The following is a 16257-nucleotide window of genomic DNA, read 5'->3' as shown; positions in this document are numbered from 1 at the left end:
AGGCAGGAGAAAGATTGAACCGATTAATCTAACGATAGAGGGAGAAAGAATAAACGAGGTACGTAAGCTAAAATACCTAGGGGTGACATTTGAGAAGAATTGTCAGTTTACCAAACACATTATTAGCAGCTGCAAGAAGGCAGAAAATATGGCTAAGGCGCTCAACATTATTTTAACTTCGCAGAGAGCTCTAAAAGCGTCCAAAAGGAAACTGATAGTATCAGTTTCATATGTTATATATAACATGTTATATATATACTTTATATAATATGTTATATATAACTATGTTTTATATGTTATATATAACATAGTGACTTCCTCTATGTTATATGCTGTGCCAGTCTGGGGGCCTTCTCTAAGTTATAAGAGAAATCTGATAAGAATGGTCAGAGTCTATAGGAAGCTATTACTAGGGGTGATTTCAGCTTATGGGACAGTTTCATATGAGGCGTTGTGTGTACTCTCTTCCACACCTCCGCTTGAATTGCAAGTTGAAGAAAGAAGAGAGATAGCACAGGGCTTAGATAGACATGAGGCTAATGGAAACAGGCTAATGGAAAGATGGAAGAATAGATGGAGAGAAGAGGGAGTTGCTAGACGAACTAAGGAGCTAATACCAGACTTACTAGCTTGGCATAGCAGAAGGTTTGGCGAGATCAATTACTACACATCGTAGCTGTTTACTGGCCATGGTAACTTCAATGATTATCTATATAGGATCGGAAGAAGATCAGAACCCAAATGCATGTACTGCAACGAGGATGACACCGCTGAACATACCTTTTTTGATTGTGGTAAATGGAACAACACCTTGAGATATGATGCTGAAGTCGCAGGGAAAAAACCGGTAGAATTGATAACTTACATGCTCGGCAATGAATTGCAGTGGAAATGGGTGGATGACTATAAGACAAGTGATCAAGCAAAAGGAAATAGAGGAGCGGCGAAGGGAATTTTAGAGTAGGGTAGGGCAGATAGCCTCAGTGGTGAGGGCCGACATGCCTTGGTGTGTCGGCTTCAAAGATCCACTGGGGGACTGCAGGAGATGCTAGGACACTAAAAAAAAAAGAGAAAAGACCCGACATCACGTCTCGACAGAAATGTATGAGTGTGGTGTCTAAAGAGCAGCAAAAAATAACTCAAAAGAGCTGACCGGCGAGCCGGTCAAGTGGGGAGGCTTGTTAGAGTAAACAGACACTTCTCTGGGTGGCGTAATACCAAACAGTCGGACCGCCTCAGGTGAGTAGAGAGGAAAAAAAATTCTGCCCTCGTCAAAACGCCACTACACCTCACGGCTACATGGTGTATCCCATGCCCATTGGCTGTGCAGTCATCTTTCCGCCGACAGCTTTTGCAGTTAACAATGACAACCCTCCAATGCCGCAGCAATCCTTTCAGTGTGCCAATCAATTTTTCCGACCCAATAGATGTGAGCCGTGTCCATGGAGATAAAGCCATCACCAGAACACTGACTAAACGTCCATTGACCTCATGGTTGAACAAGAGGACTCAAAAGCTCAAAAGGGGTGCTCCCTTTACTATTGCTTTACTGGAGAGTGATCCCTTGCAGAAAAAAACATCTGCGGGAATTGATGGCGCGAGTTTTTAATTCACATTGGCGATGCCGCTAAGAAATCTGTTATAGCCGCCATAAATTTAGACTTTGGAAAGGCACGTATCACAACAATGGAGAAAGGCCGAAATAGTTCTTTTACTGAAACCAGACAAACTCAAGAAGATTGAGAGTTATCGACCAATATCTTTGACGAGTGGTTTCTGTAACATGGTGAAGCGGATGATTGCGAACCGTGTAAATCAGTTTTTTGAAGCACGAAAGCTCATTGACAATGGTCAGTCGGGATTCCGCAAGCATCGCAGCACAATGAACCACGTAACCGATTTTACACATGTTAAGGACGGATTACACAGGAAAATGTCAAAATTGGCAGTACTAGTGGTCCTGAAGGCCGCTTTTATGACATCATCTGGCGGCCCATGCTCATACATAAGCTTGCCGGACAGGGAATCTCTGGAAACCTGTCTATGTGGGTAAATTCGTTCCTGTCCCAAAGACAGATTGGGTTTAATATTCCAACTGCACATCGAGATTTCGTATTCAACGGAAGGACTAGCCCAGGGAGCCGTCTTGAGCTGTTTGCTATTTAATATCATGATAAATGACATCCTGGATGCGGTAAGAAGTTTGTCTGGCGTCCAGGCACTCATTTATGCAGACGACCTACTTTTCTGGGTAACCACTGGATCCACCTCTTCACTCGAGGTCTGCTTAAATGTCTGTTCAAAAACCACCTTCTAGCATTGCGATCCTGGGAGCGTTTTAGGCGAGTATGTAAGCAACAATGGACTAACTACCAGCAAGTTGCTTCTAGGATGAGAAATATGATATTCCACCCGTGGACATTGCACCCCTGTGCACGAGACAGGACTTCTTAAACCACTTACCTCGAGCTCGCTACCAACTCAAGAACCATTCGACGTCAAAACACACAACATGAATTGAAGCAGCTAAGCCCTACAATCTATTCAAAAGGAATATCTGAAGGACGAATGGATTCATGTCTACATTGACGGATCTTCAGTTTCAGGTAGTGGAGAGACAGGAGCTTGTTACTACTGGCATCTTTTCCGGGGACATATGGCCGTAGGTGCCCCCCTTGGCAATTATGATTGCGAAGTTGGAGCAGTGCACACCGCTGTGGCCGAATTGGAATATTTAGTTTCTCCTTTGAAAACAGTGTTTTTGATCGACTCCCAAGCCGCTATATATAATCTATCGCGCAACACCCAAACGAACTCTGCCTGGTGGACGGTTGAGTATAGTATTGGAAAACCTGGGAACTCGTGGGTGGACACTATTGTTTAAGTGGATACTCAGTCATGTCAACATACGTGGAAACAAAGAAGCCGATAAACCGGCCAATTTAGGAACAACTCTACTCTACCCTAGTGACCCCACGTCCTTGCGTTCATCCAGGGCACTGGTCGATGCGGCGGTTGACAGATTGAACAAACAGCGCCTCTCCGAGATTGCTGCTAGTAGGAGATTGGAAACTTTGGTCACTGACGGCCCTATAAACACAATCGCGTGCGGTCAGCGGTCAGCGTAGCCGCCTTACGACCAAAAACTGGCACGACTACCTTGCTTGTCACCTTCACTGCATCCATGTGCTACACTTTGATCTTAGCTAAGAGGCCGAGAAGCGATCGTATCCATGTGCTTCCATATCCTGCATGTCCCCTGTGTGGTTGCTAGACAATGAATGCTGATCACCTGAAAGATTGTCTGGCCCTGGACCATATTCAGCTGGATGAGAGTCCAGAGTTCACAGAAGCCGTCTTTATTGATCAGCATGTTGCCAAATGGCTCAACAGCCAAGGGCGGGCGTTGGCTAGTAAGTACGTTAAACAGCTATTATCAATGAGAATTGAAAACTTTCCATTTCTCACTTTTGAGAATAATTTTTTTTCAACCAACCAGAGCAAGCAGCCCAAATCCAGCTCAAAAAAGATCTCCAAACAAGAGAGTTCTTTTTAACCTAGGAATGAACCTTTGACTAATCATAAGGTGAAGGAAAATGAAGTAAACCCAGAAAGCTTGAAAAGCTTAAAAGCTTGAATCTAATGTACCATAGGTTAAAGTTCAAATAAAGGAAATCCCAATTTAGGGAATCCAGAAAGAAGGTGAGATAATGATAGTGCATAAAGAGATTGTTGAGTGAGTAGCAATGGAGCCCCCAAAAGTACAGAGAGGTTAAGCATTTTACCTACTCAAAATCTACAGCAGGAAGTGCATCCAGTCCTAGACTTGGCAATAGTCCCTGCTCCACTTGAACCAATATCGTCTGATGCGGGCTGCAAAATATCCGCTGTCTCATTGGAGATGGATGAAGATTGAGGCCTCAGACATGTCATCATTAAAGGAGGAGGCCCCCAGGATGATAGAGAAAAGACATAAAAAGATAAGGCTAAGGGAAATTCTAGTTGATAAATATTATGAAGCAAGTTATTCTAAGTTAGACAAATTCTTTTAAGGATGTGTTCTTAATAATTTCGGGCCCTTTAAAACCCATTTTGATAGTTTTGACCTTTCTTTTAGAGATGGATTGTATGTTGAAAGGGCCCAATACACCCTTGTCATCTCATGTTTTTCTGGGTCTTTATTGTTTTATAACAACTGTTTTTATCATAATCTGCTTGACAAGATTAATTGGATGAGGGCTAATGACCATAGTGTAGATGCCCCCCAAAGAAAAGAAAAAATGAAAACACTCATCTACAATAAAAATGGACTTTTCTCTAATTACATTGTTTAATTAAACCAAATGAATATTATATACAACAAAGTACTTGTTAAATTCTTTTACAGTCTTTGATTACTCTCACAATAAGTGCAAACGGCAAACAGAGAAACTTCACTTGGGATTGTTTAACTAGTAATCTAAGGGAAATTATACATGAAATGAAATCTGGACCAATGGTATTTTGCCCTTATGTCACACTTTTACTTCTCAGTATGCTACTGCTAGTGATGTTTACAGTTGTGTAACTAGAAATTTATACACAGTTCACAGTATTATAAACTTAGTAAGGGCCAAGTTGCAGAGTATGCAACATAATAGTAATATTTTTCATCATAGAAATATTTAGCTAAATGAAGGCAAACAATAAACTGCACCAGACTAACAAACTGCATCAGACTAATAAACTGTACCAGACTAATAAACTGTACTTTAGTCTGCCTGCATACTTATCCACAAATGGAGAGACATATTCAATCATTACAAACAGCAGAACTCCTTCACAAATCACTGCATAAAACTCAACGTGCTCAAATAAAAAGCACTTACACAGTTTATTTTTTTGAAAATAAAATTTGAATTAAAAAACAAATATACTGTTTTATCACACAATAGGTTTCTGATCACTTCAGTAAGATTGCCATTAAAAATGATACTTACAACTCCTCTGAAAAAATAGCTGCACAGTAGCTGCTATAAGATCATCTGGAAGCATCACACAACATATGTAAAAAACACTGTTTCTTTTTTCCAGTGTTTTTAATAATTGATATGAAAGCGGTATAATTAAAAAATTATAGTCGCCTGATGTCTGAATAGGAGTCTGTAAATTTCTCTCTAGCTGATTGTTGACCAATTATTAATCTACACAGATTAGTAAGAAGAATGAAGACCTTTGTATGTTGCTGTGTGGTTGGTCATAGAGCACATGTTTGATTTGCTGATTATTCCACATCAAGCCCATTCATGATGTTAAGAATGGATTCCACCATTTTCTGGTGGGCTATTTTTCAGTCATTGATCTTCACTATGAGAATTTAACATTTATTTGTCTGTTATATTATCAACTATTATCAACAACTGAAATACACTTATTTCAACTGTTGTAATAACCCCACCTCATGACTTTTTTGTACTTCGTCCTAAGTAAATGTGCTTCTTGAAATGTCAGACACAATAGACATTTAGAAGCATGAGTGGTCGTTGATTGTTAACAATTGCTTGTATCTAAAAAGGGGAAGTAATTGCATCTTATATAACTTTTTACATTATTATTTACTGAGAAGCTACAATTTAATGATTTTGAGATCTACATTAATGTTTGCAAGAAAAATCAATTCAATTGTATCCTTTATATATATATATATATATATATATATATATATATATATTTTTTTTTTTTTTTTTTTTTTGTTTATATATTCTATGTTATAACTGCATTAATAATTTAATATATTTTGATTAAATTGAAAATAGTTTAAGATCATAAGATGTGCCTCATTTGGTAAGTTCTATTTTATTACTGTATTAGGATCTCAGAAAATATTTGTACTTTTTTAATCTCATAATAATCAAATACAAATATATGGCTGACATTTTATAATTCATGACAGAAATTATTATAAAGTTTTATTATTAATTACTATTTAATTATGTATTATATTAAGCGATTGCTTTTTTGTATGATAGTGAATTACAAATCATATAATTTTAAACGCTATCAAATATCTTTAAATACAGTTATTGAATTCAACAAAGACAAGAACTTCATAATCTTATAAGTGCTGTTATGAAATTTAATCTGTTGTATATTTAAAATTTTTGTAATAAAAATCATAAACTCCAATCATTCATGAATGAAGTTCTCTTGACGGTTAAAAAATACAGTAGAATTTATGAAAATGAAACGTTATATAAATAAAACATATCTTTTATGTACTATTTCTAGCAGTTGCCTTTGGTTGAGATAATAGAACAAGCAAGTGAAAATGCCAAAGCTACTTCACCTTCAACCATGGATGGTGATGAAAATGTATCTTCTCATAAGGAAATTAAGTTGTAAGTACAGAATTTTATTAACATAATAAATAAATGGACCCTTTGTAAGATGCATCCCTTATTACCAGATGCTTCCATAGCAACTGGTATATTTCAGGCTGTAGCATCTGAAAATGAAAAATTAAACAAAATTATCATATAATCTTGTCAAATTCATAAATGCGATTTTGCATCTTTATGAGGTCTAGTAACAAAATTTTCCTGTAAAGGCTGGAATAATGTGCTACCTGGATATCACTTACTCCGGGTGAGTAGAGTGTGTGTGTGTTTTTGATCTGAAAAATCAAATAAAATAGGTCACACAATCTAATCTACTGTAGTTTTTGAGAAATCTGGAGTAAAAACTAATAAACTGGGTTAAAATACCATGTTTTTTTATGTTTGATGTACAATCAGTTTATGGCTAATAAACTGAAAAAAATTTAAACAAAACTTGTTGTAAGATAAGCTGAATAAAAAAGAAAAGTTGTAATTTTATTTAAAAACTGTACAAAGAAACTGTTTTATTTAGAAAGAATTTGGTATTTTATTTAGATCAAAGTGCATAGATGTACCAGTTTATAATAAAAGTTCAAAAATGAACCTGCCATTTTCAACACATTTCTTGGCACACTTCTGTACTGCTTTTGTAGTTCTTTTTAATTCTTCAGGGCTGTCCTTAACTTGCTCAAATTTTTCACATCACCAAGAAAGAATTTGGTTTTTGTAAATAAGTACATTTCTGACAGATGTAGTAATGCACCGTTTCTAATAAAAATTCCAATTTGTAATGAAGTTAGTTTTTCGAATCGATTACAGATCCCAAAATAATGAGCGCGACTTTTGGCAATCTTCGGGAAACAGGTTCACTACTTACTATTCGTACCGGCTACGAACGACCTACCCAGCATGTTATTGATTAAATTATCGATGCGGTTCAGCGCAGTCCAGGCATCATACACGATGTCCTTCTAAGGGGAGCGGAGTTCCGCATTCGATAGTTTGTGAAGGATATTTAAATAAAGGGTCATTCACGGGAACCGGATGTTTTTAAAATAATCATAAAAAATTGAATATTTACTTTAAAAAAATTTTATTGGAACTGAAAAACTTGTTAAATCAAAGCATTTGTTGTTACTTACTCATGAACGAAAAATTATTTCAGGCAAGTGATGTCCATTTTGGGCAATACATTGTTGTAGCCTTTCACGGTAACTGGCCTCAATTCTTTGCAGCATGCCTACATCAATCTGGGTGACGTGATGACGAATTGCGATCTTTAGGTCCTCCAACGTACGCGGTTTATTGCCGTACACACGCGATTTCAGAAACCCCCACAGAAAAAAATCACAAGTCGGGGGACCGAGGGGGGCAAGGAATGTCACTGAATCTGGAAACGATCCGTCCCGGAAACAAATTACGGAGAACAGCCATCGTTGCCCTCGCTGTGTGCGCTGTAGCTCCATCCTGCTGGAATAACACATTTTGAAAATCGATTCCCCGGTTTCGTAACTCAAGGATGAAAAACGTATTCAACATCGCAATGTAACGTTCAGCTGTTAAAAAATATGGTCCAATAACACCGACCTTTCCTATTGTACACCAGACAGTCACCTTTGGGCTACGAAGTGGTCTCTCGTGAAGCTGATGTTGGTTTCTTTCTATCCAATACCGGCAATTCTGTTTTTTGATGAAGCCATTCAGATGAAAATGATTGCTCGTTTAACTGCTGCACTGCAGCTATCTTGTAAGGATGGAAATGCAGGTCTGTATGTAGAATTCGTCTTACCGTACTTGTGCTCATTTGAAGCGCTGCTGAATGTCTCTGAATAGAGCGGCGTGGGCTTCTGACAATGGCTTCCCTTACTCGTTCGATGTTCTCCGGAGTGCTAGCAGTTCGTCGGGGACCCGGTGGTTTTTTCTTCAATATTGAACCACTTGTTTGAAGGTTGTTTACCCATCGCAATATTGTGTTACGAGAAGGGACACTTGCATTACGATGGATATTAAACTGACGGCGGAAATCTCGCTGAACAGCAGTTACGGATTCGTCATTTCGCACAAAACTGTCATACGCGTACAGGCGTTGGTCTAGCGTCCACGGCTCCATCTCAACGACTAAAATGTAAATGCTATGAACAAAGGAAACGTCAGACACCAGCCACGTGCCCCTCTCACCACGAACGCCCGAGTACAACCCACCTGTAAAACAAGTTTTACGCTTAGAAATTTTATAATAAACACATCCACTTCAACGTCTACACCTAGGAGATGGTCAGCTTCGCTTGGAGTTCTGCAGCTGGTGAAATAGAAATCGACAACTTTAAGGATGTTTTGTTTACCGAAGAGGCAAATTTCACTAGAGATGGTATCAACTTAGCAATGAGTATACATGGGCAGAAGTAAATCCTCATGAAACTGTGGAAGGTAGTTTTCAACACAGATTTAGCGTCAATGTATGATAAGGCATTCTTCATAATCAGCATTTTGGACCGTTCATGTTACCTGGCCGCTTAAATGCTGAGATTTACTTGCGCTTTCTTCAAGAAAAATTGCTGCAGCTGCTTGAAGGTATTGCTTTATCGCCGAGATGCAAAGTATACTTCCAGCACGATGGCTCGCCTTCGAACTTCTCATGGGCCGTTTCCAATTAGTTAATCATTTCCCTGAGAAATGGATCTGTCATGGATGTCCATATTCCTGACCAGAAAGATCACCTTTCTAGTCATGTATCACCTTTCATCACATTTCATGATCACCTTTCATCGCCTGGGGATGGATGAAAAAAATATTGTATACAAAATAAATACATTTTCGTGAGGAATTAATTTCCGCATTATGAATACTGCTAAGCAACTTAAGAACAACCCTGAAGAACTAAGAGCAACAAAAGCATTACAGAAGCGTGCCAAGAAATGTGTTGAAATTGGCGGGCTTATTTTCGAGCATTTATTATAAAGTGGTACATCTAACGCATTTTGGTCTAAATAAAATGCCAAACTGTTTCTGAATAAAACTGTTTTTTTTTCAATGTTTCTAAATAAAACTGATTTCTTTGTACTGCTTCTAAATAAAATTCCAATTGTCAACTTTCTTTGTTTTATTCAACTTATGTTACATTATGTTCAGATTTAAATTCTCTGCAAGTTTTGTTCAAAAGTTTTATGAGTTTATTACCTGTTTAACAAATGTATTTTCCGTAAAGAAAGGGTTTTTTACTCCAGTTTATTAGGTTTTACCCCACATTTCTCAAAAACTACTGCAGATACGAGTCTCAGATCTATTTTATTCGATTTTTCAGGTCAAACACCCTAAAATAACTTATTTCACCAGGGTAGCTGAAATCAGAGTTAAAGTTTTCACTAGCCGTAACTCTGAAACAAAGCATTTTCGAACATATGTTTACATAAAATATAAACATTAAGAAAGTGAATAAAAGCGTTAGTCACAATAATAATAATAGTTTAGTCACAATACATTGTAGAGAATTTAATTCTGAGAAAATTGATGTAAATAACGGCTATTAAAATTAAACAAAAATTTGATAAGTTCAACTTGAATTAGAAACAAAACTCGCAAACTAGATTGGAAATGTAATAAAATTTAAAACAGAGCAATTTACACGCAAATTCTAAAAATTATAAAAATGACTTTGAAAGACATCCTTCTAAAATATATTAAAAAATATTATTTTTTTCATAATTTTGCAATAAATGCTGATCGACAATTAAAGTTTAGCGACTAGCTTTTGATTATATTCATCTGATCGGTTTTTTTGCTATTTTTGTTCGGTCTGTCATTCACAATGGGCGACATCCCAAATCTGTTATCATTTGGAGAGTTGACGCGGGCATGTTGTTAATTTATTGTAAAGAAAAATGGATTGACTATTGTGCGTGAAAATTATCCAGATCGAAGAGTACTGTATCGTAAAACATTTGAGGCTTTGGAGAGACGAGTTCGAGAAACAGGTTTGCTTAAACCACAGCGATTCGATGCCGGTCGTGAACATTTTGTGAGAAATTCCAACGCTGAAGAAGCAATATTAAATGCGGTACAATTATCTCCATCTCTAGCACTTGAAGATTGTCACGTCTTTCATATTTCTCAATCAACTGTGCGGTGAACGTACGGGAGCAGCGATTACACAATTTCCAAACAGCACGTGTACAAGAGTTACTTACTACCACCCGATTTTGATAATCTGATGAAATTATGTCGATGGTTAATTAAGAAACTGTGATCATCATCCAGATTTCATGTGTAATATACTAATTACTGGTGAATCCTGTTATACAAGAAATGGCATTGTAAATTATCGAAATATTCACACTTGGGCAGAAAAAATTCATTTCCAACGCATCTTTTCGTTTGTGTTGTGTTGCCTTCTTGGTGATAATCTCACAGGCCCTTTTTTCTTGCTGCAATGGAGAGCGGTACCTGAATTCTTTGCAAACAGATTTAATGGAACTCTTGGAAGATACTCCACTTACAAATAGAGTGTAGATGTGGTTATTAAATGATGGCACACTGCTCTCACTACCGTTGTGATGTGATGAATCATAATAATAACAATGCTGTTAGACGTGCTTGATTCGTTAGCATGATTCGCCGAGTTGAGTAATGCACTAAATAGAACGGCGGCCACATTGGGCAATAGCATTGAAGAAATGTTTGCACCTTTATCAAATAACCAAATTGATATTTAATAATTTTTAGAAAAAATCACCTCCTCTATGAATCATGAGACCTTGCCGTTGGTGAGGGGGCTTGAGTGCTCAGTGATACAGAGTAGCTGGACCGCAGGTGCAACCATATCGGAGAGGTATCTGTTGAGAGCCAGACTAAGGAATGATTCCTGAAAGAGGGCTGCAGCTCTTTCAGTAGTTGTTAGGGGCGTGAGTCACAATGACTTAAACGGCCATATCAACATTGCTCAGTCCTCTGAGTACTGCGCAGCTGAAAGCAATGGAAAACTACAGCTGTTTTTTTTCCAAGAAAATGTGGCTCTCTGCATTTTCACATAACAATAATGGAGGCGCCTTCCTTGGTAAAATATTCTGGAGGTAAAATAGTCCCCTGTTCGGATCACCGGGTGGAGACTACTAAGGAAAGGGTCACCAGAAGATTGAAAAATAACATTCTGCGAGTCGGAGCGTGGAATGTTAGAAGCTTAAAAAAGGTTGGTAGGCTAGAAAATTTAAAAAGGGGATTGAATGGGATGAAGGTGGATATAGTAGGAATTAGTGAGGTTCGGTGGGAAGAGGAAGGCGACTTTTGGGCAGGGGATTTTAGAGTAATTAATTCAGCGTCAAATAATGGGCAGGCAGGAGTAGGTTTCGTGATGAACAAGAAGATAGGGAGGAGAGTGGAGTATTTCAAGACGCATAGCGATAGAATTATTGTAATGAGGATAAAATCAAAACCTAAACAGACAACGATTGTTAACGTCTATATGCCTACAAGCGCCCATGATGATGATGAGGTAGAGTGTGTATACGAAGAGATTGATGAAGCAATTAAACGTGTAAAAGGAGATGAAAATTTAATAATAGTTTGAGATTGGAATGCAAGCATTGGAAAAGGCAAGGAAGGAAATATAGTGGGTGAATACGAGCTGGGCAAAAGGAATGAAAGAGGGGACCGACTTATAGAGTTTTGCACGAAGTATAATTTAGTAATTGCCAACACCCAATTTAAAAATCATAATAGAAGAATATACACTTGGAAAAAGCCAGGCGATACTGCAAGGTATCATATAAATTATATCATGGTTAAGCAAAGATTTAGAAATCAACTTGTAGACTGCAAAACTTATCCTGGAGCAGACATTGATAGCGACCATAATTTGGTGATAATGAAATGTAGATTGGGGTTTAAAAATCTGAAGAAAAGGTGTCAGATGAATCGGTGGAATTTAGATAAGCTTGGGGAAGAGGAGGTAAAGAAGTTTTTTGAGGAGGACATCGCAAGAGGTCTGAGTAAAAAAGATAACGTAGAAAATGTAGAAGAAGAATGGGAGAATGTTAAAAAGGAAATTCTTAAATCAGCAGAAGCAAACTTAGGCAGAATAAAGAGAACTGTTAGAAAACCTTGGGTTTCAGACGATATATTGCAGCTAATGGATGAACGTAGAAAATATAAGAATGCTAGTGATGAAGAAAGTAAAAGGAATTATCAGCAATTAAGAAATGCTATAAACAGGAAGTGCAAACTGGTGAAAGAAGAGTGGATTAAAGAAAAGTGTTCAGAAGTGGAAAGAGAAATGAACATTGGTAAAATAGACGGAGCATACAGGAAAGTTAAGGAAAATTTTGGGGTACATAAATTAAAATCTAATAATGTGTTAAACAAAGATAGTAATGTGTTAAGATAGACACCAATATTTAATAAGAAAGGTAAAGTCGATAGATGGGTGGAATATATTGAAGAGTTATACGAAGGAAATGAATTGGAAAATGGTGTTATAGAGGAAGTTGAGGAGGATGAAATGGGAGAAACAATACTGAGATCTGAATTTAAGAGATTTGAATGGCAGAAAGGCTCTGGAATAGACGGAATACCTGTAGAATTACTGTGCATTGCAGGTGAGAAAGCGATTGATAGATTATACAAACTGGTGTGTAATATTTATGAAAAAGGGGAATTTCCGTCAGACTTCAAAAAAAGTGTTATAGTCATGATACCAAAGAAAGCAGGGGCAGATCAATGTGAAGAATACAGAACAATTAGTTTAACTAGTCATGCATAAAAAATCATGCATTAAAAAGATTAAAGAAAAGCAAACCAACATACTTGGCGTTTATAGACCTAGAAAATGCATTCGATAACGTAGACTGGAATAAAATGTTCAGCATTTTAAAAAAATTAGGGTTCAAATACAGAGATAGAAGAACAATTGCTAACATGTACAGGAACCAAACAGCAACAGTAGCAATTGAAGAACATAAGAAAGAAGCCGTAATAAGAAAGGGAGTCGGACAAGGATGTTCCCTATCTCCGTTACTTTTTAATCTTTACATGGAACTGGCGGTTGATGATGTTAAGGAACAATTTAGATTCCGAGTAACAGTACAAGGTGAAAAGATAAAGATGCTACGATTTCCTGATGATATAGTAATTGTAGCCGAGAGTAAAAAGGATTTAGAAGAAACAATGAACGGCATAGATGAAGTCCTAGGTAGGAGGTAGAAGAATTTTGTTATTTGGGAAGTATAATTACTAAAGATGGACGAAGCAGGAGCGATATAAAATGCCGAATAGCACAAGCTAAACGAGCCTTCAGTAAGAAATATAATTTGTTTACATCAAAAATGAATTTAAATGTCAGGAAAAGATTTTTGAGAGTGTATGTTTGGAGTGTCGCTTTATATGGAAGTGAAACTTGGACAATCGGAGTATCTGAGAAGAAGAGATTAGAAGCTATTGAAATGTGGTGCTATACGAGAATGTTAAAAATCAGGTGGGTGGATAACGTGACAAATGAAGAGGTGTTGTGGCAAATTGATGAAGAAGCATTTGGAAAAATATAGTTAAAAGAAGAGACAGACTTATAGGCCACATATTAAGGCATCCTGGAATAGTCGCTTTAATATTGGAAGGACAGGTAGAAAGAAAAAATTGTGTAGGCAGGCCACGTTTGGAGTATGTAAAACAAATTGTTAGGGATGTAGGATGTAGAGGGTATACACTGAAATGAAACGACTATAGCACTAGATAGGGAATCTTGGAGAGCTGCATCAAACCAGTCAAATGGCTGAACACAAAAAAAAAAAAAAAAAAAAGAAAAAATCAAAAACTACGAGAAGTATGGAAAATTCCATACAATAATTTTTTCTGTTATAAATTTTCAGTTTTTCATTTACGTTATGTAGTTAAAACATTGATGATAAAAATCATTCTGTATAAAAGCGTATGACTTTTCTGTCCCAGTTTTGTGTTTGATTGTAATTAAAGTTGAACTTCTCAGATTTGTTTTATTTAAATAGACGTTATTTATATAAATTTTCTCAGACTTTTAATTCTTTACAAAGTTAACTACAAAAAATTTTATTTGTTTATTCATACATTCAAAAAGTTAATATTCCAAACCTAAAAAAGTGTATTTTTCACAAAATAAAAATATTAAGTAAAATAAAAATAAGTTATTTTCTTGTTTTACCCCTTTTTTCTTAGAATCTGTGTGAGATAGAGGTCTGGGATCAACCCACCGGGTTGCTCTAGTAATATGGATTTATAAATGCTATTCCAACATTTCAGATATGTACGACAATTCTGATTCTTTCATCAAATTAGATAAGGATGAAAATATCAAGACACTTGGATGGATTATTTTGAAATCCCCAAGGCAATGATTTCATTTATCAATTAAAACCAAGGAATAAGAATACTTTTTACAGCAAACATTCAGTTTTGTTAATCATTTCTTCATTGTTAGATCCTTTAGGACTACTTGCTCCTATAATCGTTTCGTTTAAAGTGCTCATACAAGGGTTATGGTTATCCCAACCTTCACTGGGATGAAGTTCTTCCCGCTCCGTTAGCAGAAAAATGGAATTTTCTGTATTCTCAACTCAAATGTTCAATTCTATGATTCCTAGATTAGTTAAAATTAGTTTTAGTAAGAGTTATCAATTACACGGATTTTTTTATGAAAGTAGCAGCACGTATGGTGCATGTCTTTTCATCAGATCTGTTGATAGCAATGAACACATTATCAATATGGACGTATAATATTAGCATATAAATACAATAATAATCAATTATTCCAAATTTAGATGGTTGGGATGATATGAATCATTCTAAATCCAATCAATGAGTTTTTTCTTTTAACGTCATTTCATTGTAATTTTTATAAAAATTATAATTGTAATTTGGTGGACGGTGTGTTAAGTTTTCACCCCCTCTTGACAACGGGTGCTGAAACCTAGCGGTGGCTAGTGTCCACAGCAAGAAATGGTCATCTGATCATTACGCCACTCTTCGTCACTAGCTGCTCCCTCGACCACTGTACATAGCGTCTTATACCAGTCTGCACTCATACCTGACCCAAGGCGGTCGCGTCCGTTTGGACTCTCTCAATTCTTGTTCGAATGAACATTACTTTGTTTTATTTATATTTGCTATTTTTAACGTTAAGTTATAGTTACAAGTCTTATGTTACAGAATTAATTCTTAATCAACAAGGATCATACAACCAATTCTTCAGTAATCAACAACGTGTGTTGTTTCATTCATCACCTATGAACACACACAGTCCACCCTCGCTCTAAAATCTACTGCAACGCTGTTGACCAAGGGCGTTCCGTCGATGTCGCAACAATATATATATATTAAAATTATATACTTATTATTTTTTTCTTGTCTTTTATAGAATATGTAATTATGTGGATGAAATATAATTTTATTTTATCTTCACTTGTGTTCTACAAATTTACCAAAACTAATAGGTAGCTTGATTTATGAATCAAACTATTCGTTTTTTTATGCCTGCTCACTCTACTAAAATCTGGAAAATCTCTATAATCTGATTCTCTTGATTCAAGAATTTGTGGTGAGGATGTGGAATTTGTGCTCATAAATTACCAGGAAGCCTGTATATAAACATGGGAGAACAGAAACTTATGGTAAACAAAATGACCTTTGAAATATATTCAAGTTGCTGCCTGTTGTGTTCTGTCATTCCCTGGTTTTCCAAACTATCACAATCAGCTGATTGCTTAAATCTGAAAGCGGCTAAACCCCTCTCTTTTTAAAGAAACTCTAAATAATTTTCTCTGAAGCTACAACAAGAATTTCAAGTGAAATAAACAGTGAAAGTCTGTTATAATTCAAGTGACTGGCAGTATGTGTTCTTTACAAACGTATGAGCCTATTCATACCAGAAAAAATCTTCCTCGAA

General features: G+C 36.6%; 1 protein-coding gene across 2 annotated transcripts in view; it reads left to right on the top strand.

Moving 5' to 3' along the window:
* LOC142330892 (uncharacterized) overlaps positions 1 to 16257 on the top strand; it is a 73120-nt gene that overhangs the window by 30627 nt on the left and 26236 nt on the right. For both annotated transcript variants that reach the window (XM_075376362.1, XM_075376370.1), the window contains one exon: positions 6268 to 6377. In XM_075376362.1, the coding sequence (XP_075232477.1) occupies positions 6268 to 6377 (110 nt within the window). The remainder of the gene's footprint in view (positions 1 to 6267; positions 6378 to 16257) is intronic.

The sequence above is a fragment of the Lycorma delicatula genome, chromosome 1 (assembly GCF_047948215.1).
Source record: "Lycorma delicatula isolate Av1 chromosome 1, ASM4794821v1, whole genome shotgun sequence".
NCBI lineage: Eukaryota > Metazoa > Arthropoda > Insecta > Hemiptera > Fulgoridae > Lycorma > Lycorma delicatula.
The sequence above is the reverse complement of the archived record's forward strand: the minus strand, read 5'-3'. Positions and strand labels throughout refer to the sequence as shown.